At 47.3% G+C, this 24,131-nt stretch overlaps 1 protein-coding gene across 1 annotated transcript in view; it reads right to left on the reverse strand.

The window, feature by feature from the left end:
* The window catches only part of LOC142658684 (phosphatidylinositol 3,4,5-trisphosphate 5-phosphatase 2A-like), a 155,877-nt gene that overhangs the window by 68,234 nt on the left and 63,512 nt on the right, over window positions 1-24,131 (reverse strand). The window contains exons 6-9 of the mRNA XM_075834286.1: window positions 22,010-22,097; window positions 21,293-21,367; window positions 19,760-19,861; window positions 19,604-19,682 (exon numbers count right to left, since the gene is read on the reverse strand). Of these exons, the coding sequence (XP_075690401.1) occupies window positions 19,604-19,682; window positions 19,760-19,861; window positions 21,293-21,367; window positions 22,010-22,097 (344 nt within the window). The remainder of the gene's footprint in view (window positions 1-19,603; window positions 19,683-19,759; window positions 19,862-21,292; window positions 21,368-22,009; window positions 22,098-24,131) is intronic.

The raw sequence follows: 24,131 nt of genomic DNA on the forward strand, positions 1-24,131 counted from the left end.
AAGAAATTACAGGTATTTAATACACAACATCGCTGTGATCTGAACTGGATATTAACATAGAGATATATGGTTGTATATTTCAATTTGAGACTCAATGATCCCAATAGATAGGCCTCTGCTGCTTTTCAACATCCTTCACAATGTATGTATATCATTTATATATACAAAATATTACCTATGGATGGCTTTTTAAAGATCAAGATATGCACTTTATAATTAATGTCTGTAACATGTTGTGAAAAATATATTTATATGTATGTAATGGGAACTGCACATTCAATAGCTTGATTGCTAATTGATGTATGTCCCTCCTATTTATACCTGACACCATTGTTAGTTTGTGATGGCTTGAGAAAGGTTCCTGTTGAACCGAAACGTCGCTGTTTTGAGGTGAATAAATCCACCCTGCTTTCATCTACCTTGAAGTCCTGGTGCCGTTACTGCGTTCTATGTTTTTCCCTATCTTAAAAAAGGGGAATTGATTCATCCCCTGGTGACGAGCACATGGACTGATTTTCTGGATTCGTGGAGTGCTGTGTTCATTTGTATTTGGACTGTATATATATATATATATATATATATATATATATATATATACACTACCGTTCAAAAGTTTGGGGGCACCCAGACAATTTTGTGTTTTCCATGAAAACTGACACTTATATTTATCAAATGAGTTGCAAAATGACTAGAAAATATAGTCAAGACATTGACAAGGTTAGAAATAATGATTTTTATTTCAAATAATAATTTTCTCCTTCAAACTTTGCTTTCGTCAAAGAATTCTCCATTTGCAGCAATTACAGCATTGCAGACCTTTGGCATTCTAGCTGTTAATTTGCTGAGGTAATCGGGAGAAATTTCACCCCATGCTTCCAGAAGGCCCTCCCACAAGTTGGATTGGCTTGATGGGCACTTCTTGCGTACCCTACGGTCAAGCTGCTCCCACAACAGCTCTATGGGGTTGAGATCTGGTGACTGCGCTGACCACTCCATTACAGATAGAATACCAGCTGCCTGCTTCTTCCCTAAATAGTTCTTGCATAATTAGGAGGTGTGCTTTGGGTCATTGTCCTGTTGTAGGATGAAATTTGCTGCAATCAAGCGCTGTCCACAGGGTATGGCATGGCGTTGCAAAATGGAGTGATAGCCTTCCTTATTCAAAATCCCTTTTACCTTGTACAAATCTCCCACTTTACCAGCACCAAAGCAACCCCAGACCATCACATTACCTCCACCATGCTTGACAGATGGCGTCAAGCACTCTTCCAGCATCTTTTCAGTTGTTCTGCGTCTCACAAATGTTCTTCTGTGTGATCCAAACACCTCAAACTTCGATACGTCGGTCCATAACACTTTTTTCCAATCTTCCTCTGTCCAATGTCTGTGTGCTTTTGCCCATATTAATCTTTTCCTTTTATTAGTCAGTCTCAGATATGGATTTTTCTTTGCCACTCTGCCCTGAAGGCCAGCATCCCGGAGTCGCCTCTTCACTGTAGACGTTGACACTGGTGTTTTGCGGGTACTATATAATGAAGCTGCCAGTTGAGGACCTGTGAGGCGTCTATTTCTCAAACTAGAGACTCTAATGTACTTGTCTTGTTGCTCAGTTGTGCAGCGGTGCCTCCCACTTCTCTTTCTACTCTGGTTAGAGCCTGTGTGTGCTGTCCTCTGAAGGGAGTAGTACACACCGTTGTAGGAAATCTTCAGTTTCTTGGCAATTTCTCGCATGGAATAGCCTTAATTTCTAAGAACAAGAATAGACTGTCGAGTTTCACATGAAAGCTCTCTATTTCTAGCCATTTGGAGAGTTTAATCGAACCCACAAATGTAATGCTCCAGATTGCTCCAGATTCTCAAGTAGCTCAAAGGAAGGTCAGTTTTATAGCTCCTCTAAACAGCAAAACTGTTAGCCTTCTAACACAGTTAGCAAACACAATGTACCATTAGAACACTGGAGTAATGGTTGCTGGAAATGGGCCTCTATACAACTATGTAGATATTGCATTAAAAACCAGACGTTTGCAGCTAGAATAGTCATTTACCACATTAGCAATGTATAGAGTGTATTTCTGATTAATTTAATGTTATCTTCATTGAAAAAAACTGTGCTTTTCTTTCAAAAATAAGGAAATTTCTAAGTGACCCTAAACTTTTGAACGGTAGTGTATGTATATGTGTATATATATACATATGTATATGTATATATATATATATATATATATATGTATATATATACATATATGTGTGTGTGTGTGTGTGTGTGTGTGTGTGTGCTGTGAGACTGAGTGCTGTGTGTGATACGCAGGGGCACAGTTGGGAGGGGACACAAGGGCTTTCAGAGACTAAGCTGCCTGCAAACTTTGGGGACAGGCAGTTAGTCCAATACAGCTTATGTTTTTCAGTGCACCCTTAAGGTGCTATTTACACGACAGTTTTTAACGACCATGTGATTGCCATTTTATTAATGGCTGTCAGAGGGCTGCATTAAAATCTGTAAACCCCAATGGGGCTATTCACACGTCCTGAAGTTCCCAAGTAGAGCATCAGCTAGCGCTCTGCCCGGGGACTCAAGCACTGATCCTAACGTCACTATCCATAAATGTGCAATGAAGTCAGGAGTTTCCCATCACTCCAGCAATGGACCCATGACTTGGATAAGTAGAGTCGAGTGATCCGTAATAATTCCTTACCCCTTTAGGAATAAAACACATGACACCAAGGTTGGATTTTAATGGCCACAGCAGCCGTTTATTAATACAAATTTTATGAAAATAAAATTTTATAACCAAACATTAAATAACCAAGAATTCCCAAAAATTGGAATTCTTCCAAAATACACATAACAAACCCTTAATAGGGTCAATATAAATAACATCAATAACATGACCAGGGGAAGCCCTTGAGGTTACCGCCAATTAGAAAAAATAGCCATCTGCCACCACCACTTGCTTTTACCTCCAGCCGTTACCCGGCTCGAAGGCACCGCTCACTTCTGCAGATGGCTTTTCCCATAAAGCGCTTCAAAGGGGTAACACCCTAAGAAGCCTTCCACATATTTTGGGGTACGCATACCCCTGATGCGACCCCCCCACCAGTTTAACTGACCAACCTCAAGGACTCCCCCCGCCATTGCGAAATGGGCCTTGACCACCTCAAGCCCATGAGCTCCTCCAGACCAACACTCCTCTTTCAATCCCGTCTGCTAGGGCCAAACACCACAAATCCATCCCCACCTCATTCAAGTGCACTCCATCCTGTCTCCAGTAACACCCCACACCCGATTCCATGTCCCTGTGCCTGACCACCACTCCTCCATGTTTTGCCACAAATGCCGACACCGCCCTATTCACTTTAATTCTGGCCTTATTCAGCCTCTCCATGGATCGGGCCAAACGCCATGTCTTTCTGGGCACAATATCCGACCAAACTATGATCAGTCTCGGGTGTAACGCCCATAAGCACAACAAATCGTGCTTAATATCCCTAACTAACTCGCGAAAGGGGCGCACACCTAAATAGTTCCCCCCGACATGTAACACTAAAATCTCCGGAACCCGGTCTAGCTGTAACACCCTACACCAAACCATTCCTCTAAAACCCAACCAATGCAGGACAGCATCATCCCGTGGAATCCTCAGTTGGCGGCCATCAGGGCGAACATCCGCCCTCAGTGCGCCCCAATACACAAAGGAGTGCCCCAAGATCCAAACCAGACAAGGGCGTGAACCTGTAAAGAGAAAAACACACACCGCTTACAAATCCCATTCACACTCCATCTTACACAGGCGTAGCATACACCCCACCAATATTTGAACAGACTTAAAGCATATGAGGCCGAACATAAGAGCGGAAACGGTTAGACTCCCATCTCCCAATACGCCTAACCCCCGCCTCGTCCAAACCCAATCTCACCGCTTCAGTCGCAGCGCCAATCTGAAAAGAATGGGAGGAATAATCAGTCGCCCGTATCTCGAATGCAACCAAACAGCGCTTGAAAACCGCACCAAATTGGAACCTAGATAAAAAAGACCCATTCTCATGCCGTAACAACGGAACACCCGGTAGCCCCACCTGTACACCCAATGCAGAAACGCAATGTACTGGACACATCCCTGAACCTTCAATAGCAAACAACACTATCCGCCTTCCTCTGCCCGTTGGGTCAGTTTTTGACCTGCGCAGCACGATCTCCACCCTATCAGCAAACAGCTCCACATCATCCTGACATATTCCACCCACACGCGACACACGCCGCGACACCAATTCACCCACTCTAAAAGCCCCGAAAAAGGCTAACGAAAAAGTAAAGCGAAACAATCGGACTTCGAAGCCCGAACTACACACCCCCTCCACCGCCGTACCCAACAAGCAAAGAATCCGGAAAGAAACTGGCCGCCGCCGATCAACCGACACATTCCCCCCATGAATCTCTTTCAAGGCTTGAACCGCTAAAAACTCCTTAGTCACATCCCTACCTCCATTCAATTTCAGACCGAATGCCACAGCGGACACAAACTTGTTCACCTTGGACACAGACACACCTGACTCATATGCGTCCCCCAGCCAATACAACAGAGCCACCAATCAGTCCCGGTCAGACCGGACGTCACCTAGTGCTCCCAACCAAAGCTCCCATTGAGCCCAGCCAGCCCGATATGCTGCCCACGTAGAACTCGCCAAAGATCGCTCAATCAATGCTTCTGCCGCAGAGAAACCAACTCCCAGAGATGATCCGGGCACACCTTGCCGATCCGATCCGCTCCCGGCGCCAGCTTACGGAAACGATCCCACTGCGAGCGAGAAAGGGCATCAACAACACAATTGTTAACCCCCGGTACATGCACCCAAGCATTCAGCGACAAACAAACTAGCACTAAATGTCGCAACAGTTGAACCACCGGAGGAGACGACGCCGAGATATTATTGATAGCCAACACCACCCCAAGGTTGTCGCAGTGAAAACGAATCTTCTTGTTCCTGAGCCTATCCCCCCAAATGGTCACAGCGACCACGATAGGAAATAGCTCGAGCAGGGCCAAGTTTTTGTCAGACCGTTTTCCACCCAGCTATCGGGCCACCCCCCAGCACACCTCTGGCCCCCACAAAAGGCCCCAAAACCGCCCACTCCAGCGGCATCTGTCAACAAGTCCAAATCCATGGAATCAAGAGCCCTAGCCATCCAAAGGGACCGCCCGTTGTATTGCCCCAGAAACCGATGCCACAGTTCCAAATCGGCCCGATGCTCACAGCCCAATCTCACAAAATGATGCGGTGCCAACACACCAGCAGTTGCCGCCGCCAAACGCCTACTAGACACTCTGCCCATGGGCATGATCCGGCGCGCGAAGTTTAACTTCCCTAAGATAGACTGCAAACTGCGCAACGTAACCTTTTTAAGCCGAGACAACGCCTGAACCTCCGAACGCAGAGCCACCAATTTATCCTCCGGGAGCCGGCATTCCATCAAGACCGAGTCAATTTCAATGCCTAAAAAGCGAATAACCGTAACCAGACCCTCCGTTTTGTCAGGATCCAACGGGACTCCAAAATCCCTCATGACACCCTGCAAAGCATACAAAATATTGGCGCACACCCCCGAACCACCCGGGCCAACACACAAAAAATCATCAAGGTAATGAATGACAGACTTCACACCTGCGACGTCCCGTATCACCCATTCCAAAAAAGAACTAAACGCCTCAAAATAGGCGCATGACAGGGAACAACCCATAGGCAAACAACGGTCCACAAAAAATTCCCCTTCCCAAAAACAGCCCAACAACCGTTGACTCTCGGGATGAACCGGCAGTAACCTAAAAGCCGCCTCAATATCTGTTTTTGCTAATAAGGCGCCTTCACCCGCCTCCCGAACCAAAACCACCGCCTTATCAAACGACGCGTACACCACTGAACACAAAACCGGATCAATCCCATCATTCACTGATGCACCACGGGGAAAAGAAAGATGATGTATCAAACGAAACTTGTTCGGCTCACGCTTAGGCACCACACCCATTGGGGAAACAACAAGATCAGCCACAGGTGGTTCCACAAAAGGCCCCGCCATGCAGCCCAAGGTCACTTCTTTACGCAGTTTATCTGACACCACCCTGGAGTGCTGATAAGCGGACCGGAGATTCCGACGAGTGACCGGAACGTCATAAGGGGGGGGGGGAGGAATCACAAAACCCATGTCAAAACCATCCGCCAGCAACCATGCCCCAGCCCTATCCGGATACCTACTTAGAAAGGGGGCCATCCTTTCCAACCTCACCGGCGTCACCCCCTTGACCAGCTGAACCTCCTGTTCCACCTCCCTTCTTGCCTTTTCGCAGACACTTCAAGGCGCCATGGGACGACCCGCTGCAATGGGAACACACATGCTTGAACTTGCACGTTGCGCCAAACTTACATTGGCCGTGGTTAAACTGCCAGCAAAATCCTAGCTTGGAACCGGAACCCTGACCGGACTGGCCGACCTGCCCTGCAGACCCCCCGCTCCCTGGAAAGGACTGTCCCGGCTTAACCGGCGCAGTCACCCTCAACCACAACGCGATGTCTTTTTGATCCCAACTAATGCTGGGCCGCACAGCCTTCCGCTGCCGAAATTGCTCATCATACCGCAGCCATGCCATACCGCCGTACACCCGATGCGCCTCGCCGATTGCATCCATATAACAAAAAAGAGCGGAGCAATGCTCCGGAGCCTTTTCCCCAACAACGCTAGCTAATATCGCGAAAGCCTGCAGCCAGTTCACAAAAGTTTGCGGAATGAGCCTATAACGCCGACGTTCCTCCTCTTCCTTCTTACTCTCATCCCTTTTTCCTTTATCCAAATTAAATTCCGCCAAAGGAAGGAGAAAAAATATCTTCACATACTCGTCCTTCCAAATGCGCTCACGAACCTCCTGTTTCAAATGCGCCCCCAACGGGCCTTCAAAACACACATAAACCTCACCCTGCGCTCTATCATCCAACCACACCCTGTCCCCCTCCTGCACTCCATCCGTCTGCACTGACACCACCACAGCCCCCCAGAGCCCCCTACCTGTGCCCTATCTTGAGGCTGCCCTATCACCACTGGCACTGCCACTCCCCCCCAAACCGCAACCGGGGCCACTCCCGCCAATATCGGGGCTTGCGACCCATCCAATTTGTTGACCAGCTAGCGCAAGCATCCCAATAATTCAGCGAAACCACTACCGCTCCCCCTGGAAGACCCGCCGACGACCGCATTGCCTGACGCAGCCCCCACACCCCCCGACATGCAAGTAGTAGGAAAAGAGAAAGAAGAGAAACACCCACCTGGCTGCTCAGGCGCTGTGATCCCGCCAGCCAGACAAACTTGAACACGCTGAGGCTCCACAACCGCTCCTTCTTCCAACGCAACCGCCGTCCTTGACCTCTGCCCACACACGCAATGCGAGCACGGAGATCCCCGACCAGCTTGTCCCGAAGGGCCGGCCTCCCTGGAAGCCCTGATGCTGATAGGGCCAGCCGCCTGAAGCCCGTTATGCGGTATCCAGAGTTCAGACTGCATGCCACGGCCCACCAGACTCGCCATCATCCCTGAAGAAGGCCACGAAGCAGCCAGCCCCCTGATTGGCACATCACCAGGCGGGGCTGCCGAAGTCCCCGTCTCTTGCACCACACCGGACGGTGGGGGGGTATTTGGGAAGCCAGGAGCCAACCCCCCACTAACCGCCAAGCACCGCCGCGGCTGGGGATTTCTGCCAGGCCGGGACCCCCAAGGGGATTCAGCTCTCCCTGGAGATCAGCCTGCAGCAACCCTGGAGGGGCATCCCCTGCGGCGCCAGGCCCGCAGGATTTCTTCTGGGCTTAATCTCGCTGGAGGGCGGGCACGCCATGACCTGCGAGCAGGCACGGCATCAGAGGAACCGGCATCAGGGACAATCCCTCCACTAGCCGGAGGGCTGAGCAGCAGAGGGCTGCCCAGAGCTAAATCCAGCACTACGGGGGACGACAGGGAAGAACCCGCACCACCCCCCTCCCCGGCCACCGCGCGATGTGAGCGCCGGGGCCCAGCTGCCTGCGGCACAGGCAGCCCCACAAGTCTCGTCACCTCCGTCTCCAACCAGCCGGCATCCTGGAGTTCAGCCGCCGCCCGGAGCCGCTCCACGAGACCCTCAAACGATGACATTGTGGACGAAGTAGGTAAGTCACCATGACTCTGCAGAGTGCTCACTGCTGCTGCTGCTGATGCTCCTCTCACTGTCTCCATCGAACTGAGGAAAACAGCGGGAAGCCGAGATACACACCCCCTCCTCCCCTCCCAACCACTCCCCTTCACTCCCCTAACCACTACCTATGATTTTAATTAACTCCTTCCTACCCACTCCCTCCTATCCTGTCATGGCGGCCTCCCCTTATTTCTTGCAGGGCGGCAGTGCGGCCGCTCCTGGAAAGGGAATAATAATTGTTTTGCTTTTTTTATATGTGACTGATTTTTTCTTTTTTTGTGTGTTTTTTGACAGGTTCGGTTGTTGGACTACTTCAGATTCGAGGACTACTTCGATGACAGCATTTTTTTCATTCTCAATAAAATGGTTAATGTGGGTTGTGTTGGTATTTTTTATTTTAATAAAATGTTATTTTTTTATGTCTGTGTTTTTTAACTTTATTACTACTGCCTTAGTAATGGCCGCTGTTTTATTGACAGCGTCCACTACTAAGGAGGGGCTTAGTGTTAGGCCGTGAAAAGGCTAACACTAACCCCCCTCAATTATTACCCAGTTACCCACCGCCACAGGGGTACCGAGAAGAGCCAGGTATGATCCAGTACCCAACCATCTGTAGTGATGGTCGGGTACTGGGGTGGCCGCATGCTGGTATTATTTGGCTAGGAAAGCCCCAAAACAGTGGGCCTTTCCCACCCTGGTAATGCTAGCCTGCTGCTGCTTTGTTGTATCTGGCTGGCTATAAAAAAATGGGGAGGACCCCACATCCCTTTATCCCCCCCCCCCCCATTTTTCATAACCAGCCAGATACAACATAGCAGCAGGCTAGCATTACCAGGGTGGGAAAGGCCCACTGTATTTAGGCTTTCCCAGCCTAATAATACCAGCCTGTGGCCACCAGGGTACCGGACCATCACTACAGATGGTCGGGTACTGGATTGTACCCCGCTCTTCCCGGTACCCCTGGTGGCGGTGGGTACCAGGGTAATAATCGGTGGGTTAGTGTTAGCTGACACTAAGCCCCAACTTAGTGATGGACGCTGTCAATCAGAAAGCGACCATTACTAAGGCAGTAGTAATAAAGTAAAAAAAAAACCCACACAACCCTCGTTAACCATTTTATTGAGAATTTTAAAAAACTCAGTCAGTGAAGTAGTCTTTGAATCTGAAGTAGTTCAAAAACCGAACCTTACCTAAAAGGGTAAGGAAGTATTATGGTATATGATAAGTATATATTATCACTCGACTCTACTTATCCAAGTCATGGGAGCTTTATCAGCATTATATTAATAGAAATATTGTGGTGTGAAAGCCACCTAAGAGCGTCCAATGCAGATGTGAACACAGCCCAATGTTGGCAATAATAATAAGGCTGCATTATTACATCTATCACCAATGTGGCTACAGTTAACGGTTTGCTGACTCTGCCTACTTGTACTGGCCCCACCCACAACATGAGGCCACTTTTAGATTTTTTTCAGGACCACTTTAAGCTCCCAATCCGCCCCTGGCCGTGACGTACTGTCACATACACCACATGTCGCCAAGGGGTTAATAAAAAGCCATATGGGCAGGGCCTCTGGAGGATGGTCCTGTCAGTTACCATCTCCCCTCCAATCAGTGTTTCTGAGCTCTCTTATTATTGCAATGGTGCCTATTAGATCTATTAGGGTAACTGGATGTCATATAGTGGCTCCCACACTGGCGGTTTCGAGTTGTACATTTATTATATAATGGACATGTAATACAAAATAAGCTGTTTGGTGGGTGTGTCTGGAGCCAGGCTAAGGTTAGTTTCACACGAGCAGTGTAAAACCTCGGACGTGAAAAACTGCAGTTTGTCACGTCCGAGGATCATCCGTGCTGCACCCCTGCGGGATACGTTATCACGCATCTCCCATAGACTAGAGTCTATTGAGGGATGCGTGATGCGCAAAAACATAGGACATGTCCTATTTTTTAATAGATCCTTCACGTGGCCCGATGAAACAACGGCCGTGTGAACGGCCCTATAATACCAGGCAAAAGGCCAAAGGGGTAGGCCAGCATGACCAGGGATGTAGGTAGGGAAAGAGTTAAGGTGTTACAGGAGGGTGGTCAGGAGTCAGTGGTGGGTGGAGGTTGATAGGTCGAGGCTAGAGGGTATTTAAGGGGGGCTAGGGCAGGGGGTCAACATTAAAATTGAACTTGTCACGCGGTCTGCTGCTTTTCTGAAATGGAGGCCTTACTTGTGCAGCTTCGGGCTGCAGTGGTAGAGCGGGGGATGGCGTGGCTGACAGAAGGGCTGGGGCTATCCGGCCCTCTCGCATCGGATCCGGGTTCGACGGTGAGCGGAGGTAGCGGTGAGCTGCTGGGGCCTTCTGCTCTAGCAGCAGGATGCAGCGTGTCTGCAGGACCATCCGGAGCTCAGGCAATGACGTCAACCCCTCCAAGGCGGCGGTCGCGTCACAGGCGGCCTCCAGAGCGCCTGAGCCCTGAAGCGCTACCTAGAGTCAGGCGCATCAAGCTCCCCTTCTCCTGTTCCGGTGTGGGTACTGCCGTCGGTTAGGCCTGTGACTGTGGATAGTCAACCTGTGAGGAATGGGGATGTAGCTAAGGAAGCGGGAGTGTCAGTGCAGACGGAAATGGATAAAGCTGATGATGGGGTGCCGTTGGATGATAAGTCGAAAGGGGAAGTGTATGTCTGCTTTGAGGGCCCGCTGGGCGCGCATTTGAAACAAGAAGTCAGGAAAATATATGGAAAGACGAGTATGTCGAAATATTTTCTTTACTATCGTTAGAAAAGTTAAACTTGGATAAGGGCAAGTGGTTAGAAAGTAAGAAGGAAAAAGAGGAAAAGCGTAGTTATCGATTGATCCCCCAAACCTTTGTGAATTGGCTTCAGGCATTTGCGATTTTGGCGAGCGTGACAGGGCAGAAGGCGCCGAAACATTGCTCCGCGCTCTTCTGTTAAATGGATCCTATATGCGAAGCTCATTAGGTTTATGGAGGACAGACGTGGCTGCGCTATGATGAGCATTTCCGGCAGCGGAAGGCGGTGCAACCGGATATCAAATGGGACAATAAGGACATAGGGTTGTGGTTGCGGGTCATGGCTCCAGTACGGTATGACCAGTCCATTCCTGGTGGGGGGGCGGTTCCGCTGGCCCCTCCACACCTCCCAGTACAGGGACGGGGGGAGTCAGGAGGAAAATCAGGGTTCTGCTGGCAGATTAGTGAGGGCCAGTGCAAGTTTGGACCAGGTTGTAAATTTAAGCATAGTTGCTCCTCCTGCGGCAGGACTTCACACGGGGGTTCTAACCAGGGGCCTGACTCCAGTGAAGTGGGAAGAAATGGAGCCCTACTTAAATAGATTCCCCGATAGATCGAGGGCGGTTCTGCTGTTAGATGGTTTTTGTGTTGGTTTCCGTATCACCCCCCCACTTACGAGGTTCCATTTTCCTTGCGTAATCTGCGTTTCACGTTGCAGTATGCGGAGGTGGTTAGGGACAAGTTGAAGAAAGAGGTGGGGTTAGGGCGGATAGCAGGCCTGTTTATAGATATCCCTTTGCCAGATCTCGTGGTATCTCCGCTTGGGGTAGTGCCCAAGAAGGAACCTAATAAATTTAGACTCATCCATCCCTTACCTTATCCGCGAGGGTGGTCAGTTAACGATAGGATCTTTCCTGAACTTTTCTCCGTGGTATATACATCTTTTGATGCGGCGGTCGCATGGGTGGGTCGTTATGGCGAGGGGGCGTTGATGGCTAAAACAGATTTTGCCTCCTTCCGGTGCATCCTGATAGCTTATTTCATGGTTCGATGCCTCCAGATGGGCTGCTCGATTTCCTGCGCCTATTTTGAGGCTTTTAGTTCCTTCCTGGAGTGGGTGATATGTGACGTAGGGGGCGTCGCGTCGGTAATACACTACTTAGACGATTTTTTGTGCGTCTGTCCTGCGGGTTCCTCGATATGCGCTAATCTGCTGCACACATTTGAGTGGGTGGCGAAATGATTCGGCGTGCCTTTGGCCCCTGAAAAACCAGAGAGGCCCAGCTCATGCATTGTCTTTCTGGAAATCACGATTGATTCCGTTAGGTTTGAATGTCGGCTTCCTAGGGATAAACTTGAAGCGCTACGAGCAGAATCGGGCCAGGCATGTGCGTAAAATTTCACTACGAGAATTGCAGTCTCTGTTAGGCAATCTGAATTTTGCTTGTCGAACTACGCCCATGGGCCTGATTTTTAGCAGGCTTGTGTCGGGCGCGACGGCCGGTGTGAAGGCCCCCCATCATTTTATTTGGCTAGATAATAAAGAACACAGGGCTAATTTGGCGGTTTGGTTAGATTTTTTACACTTGTATAATGGAAAGTCCGTCATTATGTCCCCAGTGGTTGACAGTTTAGATTGGGAGCTCTTTACAAACGCGGCAGGGGGAGTGGGTTTCAGCGCTTATTGGAAAGGGCAGTGGTGCGTATCTCGTCGGCCGAAAGTGTGGGTCGACATGGGATTAATAAGGAATTTTGCTCTCCTGGAACTTTTTCCTATCCTGGTTGCGGTTGAGATTTGGAGCGATAGGTTCCGGGACAGCAAGGTTAGTTTTCATTGTGACAATATTGGATTGGTAGTGGCCATTATTAATGTGTCAGCTTCTTTACCCCCGGTGGTCTGACTTTTAAGACAGATAGTGTTACAGTGCCTGTCCCTTAATGCATGGATAATTGCGGTACATGTACCTGGGGTCCACAATGACATAGCGTATTCTCTTTCTCGATTGCTGTGGGATCGGTTTTGCTTGTTGGCCCCGGAGGCGGATTCGGAGGGGATCGCCTTCCCCGAGTGGCTTTGGGAACTGGCCTACGAGCCGCGGGAGGATTGATTCGCGCTTCCTTGGCGCCCGGCACTTGGTCGGCTTATGACTCTGCGTGGAGAGATTGGGAAGTATGGCTGGCTGGCTGGCATAGATTGGGTAAGGACGGATGACGATCGTGTGGTAGCATAGCTGGGTTTTCTGGGTCAGGTTTCTGTTACAGGCTGGTCAGTATCCAGGGTTAATCGTTTTGTGGTAGCCCTAGCTTTCAGTTTTAAAATCCGGGGTTGCAGGGATATCACAAAAAATGTTTTGTTCGGCCAGGCCCTGAGGGGTTATAGAAAGGGGAGGATATTGCCAGATAGTCGTCACCGTGTCTCTTTTTGATTGTTGAAACAATTGTGGGAGGTGTTGGTGAGTGTTTGTTTTTCAGCATTTGAGGTGACTTTGTCCCGGTTGGCATTCTCGTGGGCGTTTTTTGGAGCCTTGCGGGTAGTTGAACTGGTGGCGCCCAGCACTAAGAGGGCTGGGTGTTTTGGGATGGAGGATGTTTTGTTGTCAGACAGGAATGTGGAATTCTGGATTAGGCACTCTAAGATGGATCAGGGTGGGCGTAGTAAGCGGGTTGTGTTGGGTATAGCGGCGGGGGTTCGGATGTGTCCAGTTGCATGTTTTGCGGGTTATAGGGATATTCGTCAGGCTGCTAGTACGCATCTGTTGTGTCATGCAGACGATTCCTTTTGTTCTCATTAGTTTACTTGTGTATTTTGTCGTTGTTTAGGGAATATGGGGTTGGATGGGTCGTTATTTTCCCCCATTCTTTTCACATTGGGGCCGCAACGGAGGCAGCTTCATGGGGGTTGGGGTCTGACGTGGTCAAATGTATAGGCTGATGGGACTCTCGTAGGTTTCAGTCTTATGTGCGTCGTCAGTTTTTGTTGTGCTTATTAGCCTGTCTGTTGTGTTGTTATGTACTTCCTTGCTAATTCCCCTTATTTTCTTCCCTTCCCCCCCCCCCCCTCCCCAGTGGTTGTTTTATTACCTTCTCTTTTTGTCATCGTAGATCCCTCTTATTGGCTGGTGTGGATACTCGGCCATTCCTATGTGCACTGGGGGCGGAGTGGGCCGATGTACGTCCCAACGGGCGTCAGTTGGGGTTTCGGTGGGCTGAGGTCTTGGTTCGCTGGCTGGGCAGGAGAGGTATGGTCCAGAGTCGGATTTTACCCGAAGTCTATCGGTTCGCGCAGTTAGATGGAGCCCCTGATGTGCTGGTATTGCACGTTGGGAAGAATGATCTGGGTCTTCACCCCTTTATGGAATTGATTAGGAACATCAAATACGATCTCCTTAGATTGTGGTCCAGTTTCCCCGGGAGTGATTGTCGCGTGGTTGGAAATTGTCCCTCGTAAGTCCTGGCGGCATGCTAGGTCGGTGGCGCGACTTAACAGTGCTCAGGTGAAGGTTAATAGGGAAGTTTCTGACTTCACGGTACGGAATGGGGGCATCTTTGTAAAGTGTTGTTTTTATTATGTTTGTTTGTTAATAAATTTGCTGTTGTGGCCAAATTTATCCAAGCCAAGGTGTCCGTGTTTTTATAGGGAAGGGTGTTGGGTTGGTTGTATTGCCACTAGGAGGGTAGTCTTAATATTAACATCATCCTCTAGTAGACTGAGCATACTCTACAGTCCCCTGGTCATGAATTACATAGGTCCACGTGACGGCCGTTGTTTTAACGGCCGTCACATGGACGTATTACACGTTCGTGTGAATAAGGCCTTATGCCTACTCCAATTTGGGGTTGCCTGACGTGAGACAAGCTCTTCAAGACTTACTGGAAGTTTAGAATTTTTGTAGAATAACCTAAATTCTATTTCAAGAATGACATTCATGTGTTTAAAACAGATCTACTGAATTATATTGCAATACCGCAATATTCTTCTTCTTCATCTATAGGGTCTGTTCACACGTTGCGTAAATCCTGCGGTTTTCCGGCAACAGAATTAGTTGTGGAAAATCCGCAGCAAATACAGTAAGAGCACAGTGGATGAGATAAAACAAATCTCATCCACACGCTGCGTAAATGCTGAGGGAAAAAACTGAGAACTTGACCTGCGGTGCAGAATTGAATTCCGCAGCATGTCAATTGTATTTGCGTAAACGCTGCTTAATTGTTGCGGGTTTTCCCCATTGAATTCAATGGGGATGTAAATCCCACAAGACATAGTAGTTGTTGCATTTTTTGCGCCTAGTTCACAGCGATTCCGCCGCAAAAAACGCAATTCAGAAAATAAAAAAAAATCTCATACTTACCCAGAAGTCTGTGTTCCTTCCTCCAGCCTGGCCTCCTGGGATGACGTATTATCCCATGTGACCGCTGCAGCCAATCACAAGCAGTAGCGGAGGTCACATGGGATGAAATATCATCCCAGGTGGCCGGCCTGTATGACATCAGAGGGCCCGTCTCCTGGGATGATGCTTCATGCCATTTGACTGCCGCTACAGCCAATCACAGGCTGCAGCGGTCTCCTGTGATGAAACATCAGGCCGGTAAATGCTGCAGTTTTCCGCAGCGGACATTCTGGGTGAAAAATTGCACTACAGTTTGGTGCGCTTTTTCTCCTGGAATTCCCTGCAGCTCACAGGGTGGATATGCTGCGTGCTATTACGCAGCCTATCTGCCCCGTGTGAACACAGCCATGTAGCGTCAACAAACTCCGCAGCACCTCACAATTCAGAGATTAGCAAATGCACATACTCACAATTATGGACCAGTTAGGGTATGTTCGCTGCAGATTTTCTGCAACAGAAAATCTGCAGCAGAAAATCTCTAGAAAAACGCTGGTAAATCTGTCACAGAAATCCGCACCATATTGCAGCAGTTTTACCTGCGCATTTAATGTTAAACATTGGTAATAGCAAATTATATGGGCACCTGCGGATTTCCAGAGGTTTGTGCTGCGTTTCCTCTACGTAAACTATGTAAAAACTGCAACAACATAAATCTGTTGCGGAATTTCTGCTCCCCATTGAAGTCTATGGGCCAAACACGCAGCCTCTCCACATAGAACACACAGCATAAATTGACATGCTGCGGAATTGAAAAACGCACCGGAGAACACTTTCCCCACTAATTTTGTGCGTTTGTTTTTCCGCAGTGTGGGCATGAGATTAATCTCATTTACTTTGCTGCTACTGTAAATGCTGCAGAACTTCCAGACAAAATTCAGTTAAGTTCAGGCTAAGTTCACATCATGTTTAGGCTACATTCACATGACAGTGAAAAAAGGCCGTGTGACGGACGTTTTTGTAACGGCCGTCACACGGCTGTTTTTTAAGAACAGTAGAGTTCTATGGGTGTATTCACACGGGCGTTTTCTTAACGGCCCGTGAAAACTGGCCTTTAAAAAAATAGGACATGTCCTATTTTTGGCTGTTTTGATGGCCCCACGGCTCCCATAGCAGTCAATGGATCAGTTTTTACTGGCTGTTATTTAGGAATCAATCCTTGTAACTGCCGGTAAAAACTGATCCTGGCCTAGGATTCCCCGCACACAGCGCTACTTTGAGCGCTGAGCCCGGTGAAGCCCTTGACATTACTGTCCATATATGGACAGTGATGTCAGGCTTTCAACTGTCGAGTCTTCGGCCAGAGCATTGCAAGATCTCTGGCCGGGGACTCCTGTGTACCTCTGACCCCTCCTGTAAATAGCACCCTCTGTAGATAGCGGCACCCCTCCCCTGTAGATTGCACCCCCCAGATAGCACTGCTGTAGCTCCTTGTAGGAGCGGAATCGCCGGCCGACGCTCTGGCCAGGGGATTCCGCTACTGGAGAAGCCCCTGGCGTGACTGTCCATATATGGACAGAGACATCAGGGGCTCTCTCTAGAAGTGAAATCTCCGGCCAGAGGGATTCCGATCCTACAGGGAGCTACAGTGGCGCTATCTACAGGGGGGAGGTGCTATTTACTGGGGGGGGGTGCTATCTACGGTGGCGCTGCTATCTACATGTGGGGGTGCTATCTACATGGGGGTGCTATCTACAGGGAGGAGGTGTCATTTACTGGGGGGTTGCTATCTACAGTGTGGGGGGTGCTAGCAACAGTGGGGGGGTGCTAGCTACAGTGGGGGGGTGCTATCTACAGGGGGTTGGTGCTATCTATAGGGGTGTGGCGCTATCTACAAGGGCACTGTGGCACTATATGGGGGTGTGACACTACAGGGGACACTGTTGTGATATCTAGGAGGGCACTATGGCAGCATAAAGGCACTGGCATTTCATATGTGGGCACTATGGCACTATGTCACTTTATATGTGGGCACTGTGGCACTATCTGCAGTGGACACTGGCATTATGTGGGCACTATTTGCAGTGGGCACTGTGGCACTATCTACAGGATCATTGCAGCACTATCTGCATGGGAACCTTGGTGTTTTCAGGGGGTTTGGACAATAAAACCAACAATTTAAATTTATCAGTTTTTTTAACACCCATAAAAAATGGATGACAAACAACCATTAAAAACGGATAGACGGACTGGAAATGGATGAAAATTTGGAGACACACTGATGCAAAATGGCCATGACAAACTGACAGTTGATCAGTTTTTAATAGCCATTTTTTTTCACTGTCGTGCGAATGTAGCCTTTCACACAACAGTGAAAAAAATGGCCATTAGAAAACTGATCAACTGACAGTTTTTTATGGCCATTTTGCATCACGCCTCATGCACACGATCGTGTCCGCCGGCCTAATCCCGTCAGTGATACGAGGAAAGATAGAACATGTCCTATCATTCCTCGGATCCGAGACTCGGATCATTTTTCACGGAGCCGATTCACCAGCTAAAGTGAATGAGGCCATGAATACTATCGGATGGCACAACGGTCGGGTGCATGAGGTGATTTTAATAGCCGTTTGTCATGGCCATTAAAAAAATTATGGATTTCATTTGTCAGGTTTTTTTTTGTCCCAAACCCCTGAAAGCACAACAGTGCCCATGTAGAATAATGCTGCAATGTCCCTGTAGATAGTGACACAGTGCCCACTATAGATAATGGCCACATAGGGCCAGTGCCCACACAGTACTACAATTCCCACATAGTGTCACAGTGCCCACTGTAGATAGTGACACAGTGCCCACTTATAAAATGCCAGTGCCCACAGTGCCACAGTGCCCACTATAGATATTCCCACAGTGCCCACATAGTACCACAGTGCCCACATATAAAGTGACAGTGCCTACATAGTGCCCACTGTAGACAGTGCCACAGTGTTCACATATAAAGTGATATAGTGCCCACATATAAAGTGCCAGTGCCCCAGTGCCCACATAGTGCCACAGTGCCCATTTTAGATAGTGCCACAGAGCCCACATAGTGCCACAGTGCCCATGTAGATAGCGCCACAGTGTCCCCTGTAGATAGTGACACAGTGCCCATGTAGATAGAGCCACAGTGTCCCCTGTAGATAGAGCCACACCCTCATATAGCACCAACCCCTATAGATAGCATGCCCCCTGTAGATAGCACACGCCTTGTAGATAGTACCCCCTTTGTAGATAGCGCCACTGAAGCCCACTGTAGGAGCGGAACTTCTCTGGCCGGGGATTCCGCTCATAGGCGGAACCCCTGATGTCTCTGTCCATATATGGACAGTGTCGTCAGTAAAGCCTTATCCCCTGCCAAAGCGGGCCGGGGATTCCGCTCCAGGAGTAACCCCTTGACGTCACTGTCCATATATGGATAGTGACGCCGGGGTCTTCTCCAGGAGCGTAATCCGCTGCCAGAGCGGGGTCTGGCTGACAGAAATTCTGCTCCCTCAGGGAGCTACAGTGGCGCTATCTACTGGGAATAGGGGGATTAGTATCTTCAGGCAGGGGGGTGATATCTATATGGAGGGGTGCTATCTACAAGACCAGAGTCCCGGCCAGAGATCTTGTGATGCTCTGGCCAGGGATTCCATTGTTGAAAGCCCTGACTTCACTGTCCTCATATGTCAAGGGCTTCCCCGAGCTCAGCGCTCAAAGTATCGCTGTGTACGGGGAGTCCTCAGCCAGGATCAGTTTTTACTGGCCATTAAACGGATTGCTTCCCAAAAAACGGCCGGTAAAAACTCATCAATTGACTTCTATGGGAGCCGTCTGGCCATGAAAACGGCCAGAAATAGGACATGTCCTATTTTTTGATGGACAATATTCACGGGCCGTTAAAAAAACGGCCATGTGTATACACCCATAGAACTTCATTGTTCTGAAAACTGCCATGTGACGGCCATTAAAAAAAGTCAGTCACATGGCCGTTTTTCACTGTCGTGTGAATGGGCGTTATATAACTTATATAACTTGTATCCTCACTTTATAGCAGTAATACCATCTGTAGGCTCTAGCTCTAATTCTCAGTTTTCTCTGAACTTAGCTCTAGGTGGCTTACATGCCTAATTTTCACCAAAGCAGATGTATCAACTAAAGAAAAAAGTGTACTCCAGCTCTTTCCTTTATTTTCTATAAAGTCGGAGGAAGGAATATTGGGCTGATAAACACAAGCATGGTGAAAGCAACAAATGTACATGCTTAGGTTTACTGGTGCATCAAACATGTAACTGTTATTTTTACCCATATTCCAGGTCCCGACAAATACAGACAAGCTTTGGGGAGCAATCCTTTGGGGCCGAGTCTGGTCACTTTGTTTTATCTATAAGAAAAATATAATGGGTCAGTCTAGTCAGGACAGTCAGCGACATATAAAACATCCTTCAATTTCTTACTTACATGTTGAGGCTCTTTTCCTCTGCATGTCTTAACACAAGGTGAATTGTGAGTAGCCAGAGTAATGGAAGAACCAGAAAAACCCTCGTTGCATGCCTGTTTTGTCTGTAGAAGGCAGCACAGCATGAAAGTACATGTACTAGTTTTTTGGCAAAGCATAAACTTGAATTAAAACTGCACCAACAAAAACACCAGTATGTACACTAATAATAATGATAATAATACAATAACAAAAGGGTCTTTATCCACTGGGCCTGGTAAGTGGACATTTAGAACATGAAGAATATGTACATCCTGATTTAAATATTTTCATACTCAAAAACTAAAGCCTTGTTCACACGGTGGGAAATTCACGCTGATTCTGCTGCCTCTTCCACGTCAGAATCAGCGTGATTTTTTTTGCAATGGTAAAACGCTCTGTTATTCATACAGGATGGAATTTTCAGTGAGCAAAATTGAAAACCCAGTCACTAAAAAAAGTTGTGATATGTCACGTCTTAACACAGTTTACGCTGTACATTCCACTGTGAAATCTGCGTCGGGTTCGCACAAGCAGATTCGCGCAAATTTTTACTGCTAAACTGCACCAGTAATCTGAGGGTCAGCCTCTGATTCTCAACCAATTCCACATCAGATTTTTCCACATGTAAAATCCACCGTGTGAACAAAGCCTAATAATGTTTTGGAAAATCTCACAGCCAATGATGTAAGAGGCTGACAACATTATACACCAACAATCCAAGGCACATATGCGTTGGAGGCTCAGTTATGGGCCTCTATTGCAGATCCGGCCACGATTGTCTCTGGTAAAATCACGGATACCCCGACGGTAAGCCGACGGAACCCATTAAAGTCAATGGGTTCCGTCGGCCGCCGTTGGTGTATGTTGTGTAATGCTTACATTATTCCCTTGTTCTGCTCCTCTGAACAATCGAACACACCGACGCAGGTGTGAACATAGCCTTATGACTATGGAGACTGTTTATCTGTCCCCCTGCCATTTGCTGTTTGGGAAGCAAGAATTTAACTTTATAAATTCAATAGCAGTGCATAGAAATTCAACAATCAAAAATACATTGTTAAATAAATTAACACTAAATATTGTAAATGCTCGCCCACAAAAATCTTCACTCTTTTGATCCTATTCTGCCATACATTGAAGAATTTTTCTATATGTGTCTTAGGAAATCAGTGACACCCCCCCCCCCTCCTCTTATTCTCCCAAACCTATCTAGCTATAACGCAACTGGTTGCACAAAGAGCCCTCCACCACTGCTTTTTCTGTAATAGGAAACCAGGAACACTAAGCCTAGCCCCTTTGTCAAGCCCCACCCCCTCAGGAATCAGCTGAAAGTGGAAGGGATCAGAAGAAAATTACCACCTGCAAGATGCACAAACACTGTAGGCAAGTTTTTCCTTTTGTTTTATCAGTCAATCATTCATTTGATCATTTTGTGTTCCACTCTCTTGTGAAACATACATGGAAGCTCAGGAAAGAGAATGAAATTACTATGGCTCCTGCTACTCATGACTCACCATGTTTTCCAGAGTAGAAAGTAACTGCAGAACACCTGAAATGCTGCATATGAGACAGTCAAGGAATGTAGAGACCTGAGATGGAAACGAAGAAACCAGGACTGAAAGAACTAAAAAATTTCACACGCACTTCTGTATATTATTAAAGAGATTCGACCACCTGCCATATTTATAATAAATTACTTCTAGCAGTCTGATATCCATTTTACCCTGTTTCTTTGAATAGTATTCCCACTTCTATGTTTGGAAACTGCGGTAAATATACGAGTGCCATCATTTTAAATACAGTAAGGGTATGTGCACACACACTAATTACGTCCGTAATTGACGGACGTATTTCGGCCGCTAGTACCGGACCGAACACAGTGCAGGGAGCCGGGCTCCTAGCATCATAGTTATGTACGATGCTAGGAGTCCCTGCCTCGCTGCAGGACAACTGTCCCGTACTGTAATCATGTTTTCAGTACGAGACAGTTGTCCTGCAGCGAGGCATGGACTCCTAGCATCATACATAACTATGATGCTAGGAGCCCGGCTCCCTGCACTGTGTTCGGTCCGGTACTTGCGGCCGAAATACGTCCGTCAATTACGGACGTAATTAGTGTGTGTGCACATACCCTAATGCTACCAAGCTTCTTCTCCCTCCTATCGACATGTCATAAAATATTTGGTAGGAAAACCCTTTTAAAGTACTTTGAACACTGAGAAGTTACAGACCTGGTCACCTTTAGAAAGTAATACCATTGATGTGTGTCCAAAGACTTGCGCAAGTGTCTTCAAACTCTGCCATGTGGCTTTAATCTCTCTAAAAATAAAAATGTAAAGTTGTTAATAAAGGAATTAAGTGAATAGGGTCTAAAGCTCTTAGTCCATGAGCAGTTGGAATATGCATTGTACATTAAGGCTGAGTTCACTCGGGGCAGATACGCTGCATAAAAGCAGTTAGCTTATCCGTCCTGTGCGCCACAGGAAATTCTGGCCAAAAAACCGCACCAATCTGTGGTGTAGTTTTTGCGGAAAACTGCAACACTTAACCGGCCTGCTAGCAGGCCGGCCTCCAGGGCTGACGTTTCAGGCCTGTGATTGGCTGCAGCGGCGGCCACATGGGATGAAGCGTCATCCAAGGAGGCCAGCCCTCTAACGTCATCCAGGCTCGACCTCCTGGGATGATGTTTCATCCCATGTTATCGCCGCTACTGCCTGTGATTGGCTGCAGCGGTCACATGGGATGAAACGTCATCCCAGGAGGCCGCGCTGGAGGGAGGAACACAGATTTCTGGGTAAGTATGAGATTATTTTTATGAGTTGCTTTTTTTGCGGTGGAATCGCTGTGAGCCCCCGGTAAAAAAAACGCAACAACTACTATTTGTTGTGGGTTTTTACCTCCCCATTGAATTCAATGGGGAAAACCCGCAACTAATAAGCAGCAGTCGACTGCGCTATTGATTCCGTCAAAAAAACGGAAACCTTACACAACGTGACAAACGGAAGCTATTAGCAATGGAAGCATTACCATTGAAATCCATGGTAATGCAAACCGAAGCTATGGTTTCCGTTTGCCTTTCCGTTGATGTGTTCCTCCAACGGAAAGGGCCGATGGAACCCCTCAACAGAAACCAACGCTAATGTGAACACAGCCTAATACATTTTTACAAAGTCAATCTGTTATTATATTTTTATTTGTTTAATTACACCACCTTTATCTTTATTTACTGTTTGAATAATGATCAAATATTGATGTCTCCATGTAATAAAAAAAATAATAAATTTTACAAGGCGTCCTTACATTTTCACATGACAAGATAGCTGAAGGAGCTGACAGTGAAGTTTCGTTGCTCTTCCATTAACATTAATCTCTTTGCCATATTATTTTATGGAGGAGATAAGTGGCCACTAAACACCTCTGTTAATGCTTTTTTTTATTTTTAATTTATTTTGCCAAATACTTTTTTTTATCTTCAGTTTTAATGGGCACAGCCCAGGGCACCAGCTTGATTACCAGCTATGGCAATATTATTACACTCAAGAAAGGCATCCAGGCCACTTTTGAACTCTTTCAGTGAATTCTCCATAACGACTTCCTCTGGCAGAGAGTTCCATAGTCTCAGTTCTCTTACAATAAAGAATCCCTTCTATGTTTTTGTAGAAACCTTTTTTCCTCTAGACGTAGAGGCTGCCCCATGTTATTTTCACAGTCCTGGATTTAAATAAATCATGAGAGATCTCTGTATTTAACTTTAATATGTCTAAACATAAGTAGTAGGTCACTCCTCAGCTGCATATTTTTTCTAAACTAAATAACCGTAATTTTGAAAAAATGTCCAGGTACAGAAGTCCAACCACTTCATTTATTACTTTAGTTCCCGCCTTTGAACCCGCTAAAGCTCTACTATGTCTTTCTTGTGCACTGATGCCCAAAACTGTACACAATATACCATGTGTGGTCTGACTAATGATTTCTTAAATGGCAGAACTATGTTCTCGTCATATGCATCTATGCCCCTTTTGATGCACCCCGTGATCTTGTTTGCCTTGGCAAGTCCTATTGAATGTAAATTTGAAGTGTTTTCGGATTGGTATGTAATGGTGACATGTATTTTCTTTTCGCAACTGCATAACCTTACATTTATCTATGTTAAACCTCATTTGCCACTTCTTTGCCCAAGCCTCCAACTTTTCCAGATCCATTTGTAACAAAATACTGTCCTCCTTTGTGATAATTACTTTACACACTTTAGCATAATCTGAAATTGTTTTACAGTTTACTGTGCAATCCCTCCACAAGTGTATTAATAAATATATTAGACAGCATAGGGCCCAATACTGACTCCCAGTTTAA

The sequence above is a fragment of the Rhinoderma darwinii genome, chromosome 8, assembly GCF_050947455.1.
Source record: "Rhinoderma darwinii isolate aRhiDar2 chromosome 8, aRhiDar2.hap1, whole genome shotgun sequence".
In the NCBI taxonomy this organism is placed as follows: domain Eukaryota; kingdom Metazoa; phylum Chordata; class Amphibia; order Anura; family Rhinodermatidae; genus Rhinoderma; species Rhinoderma darwinii.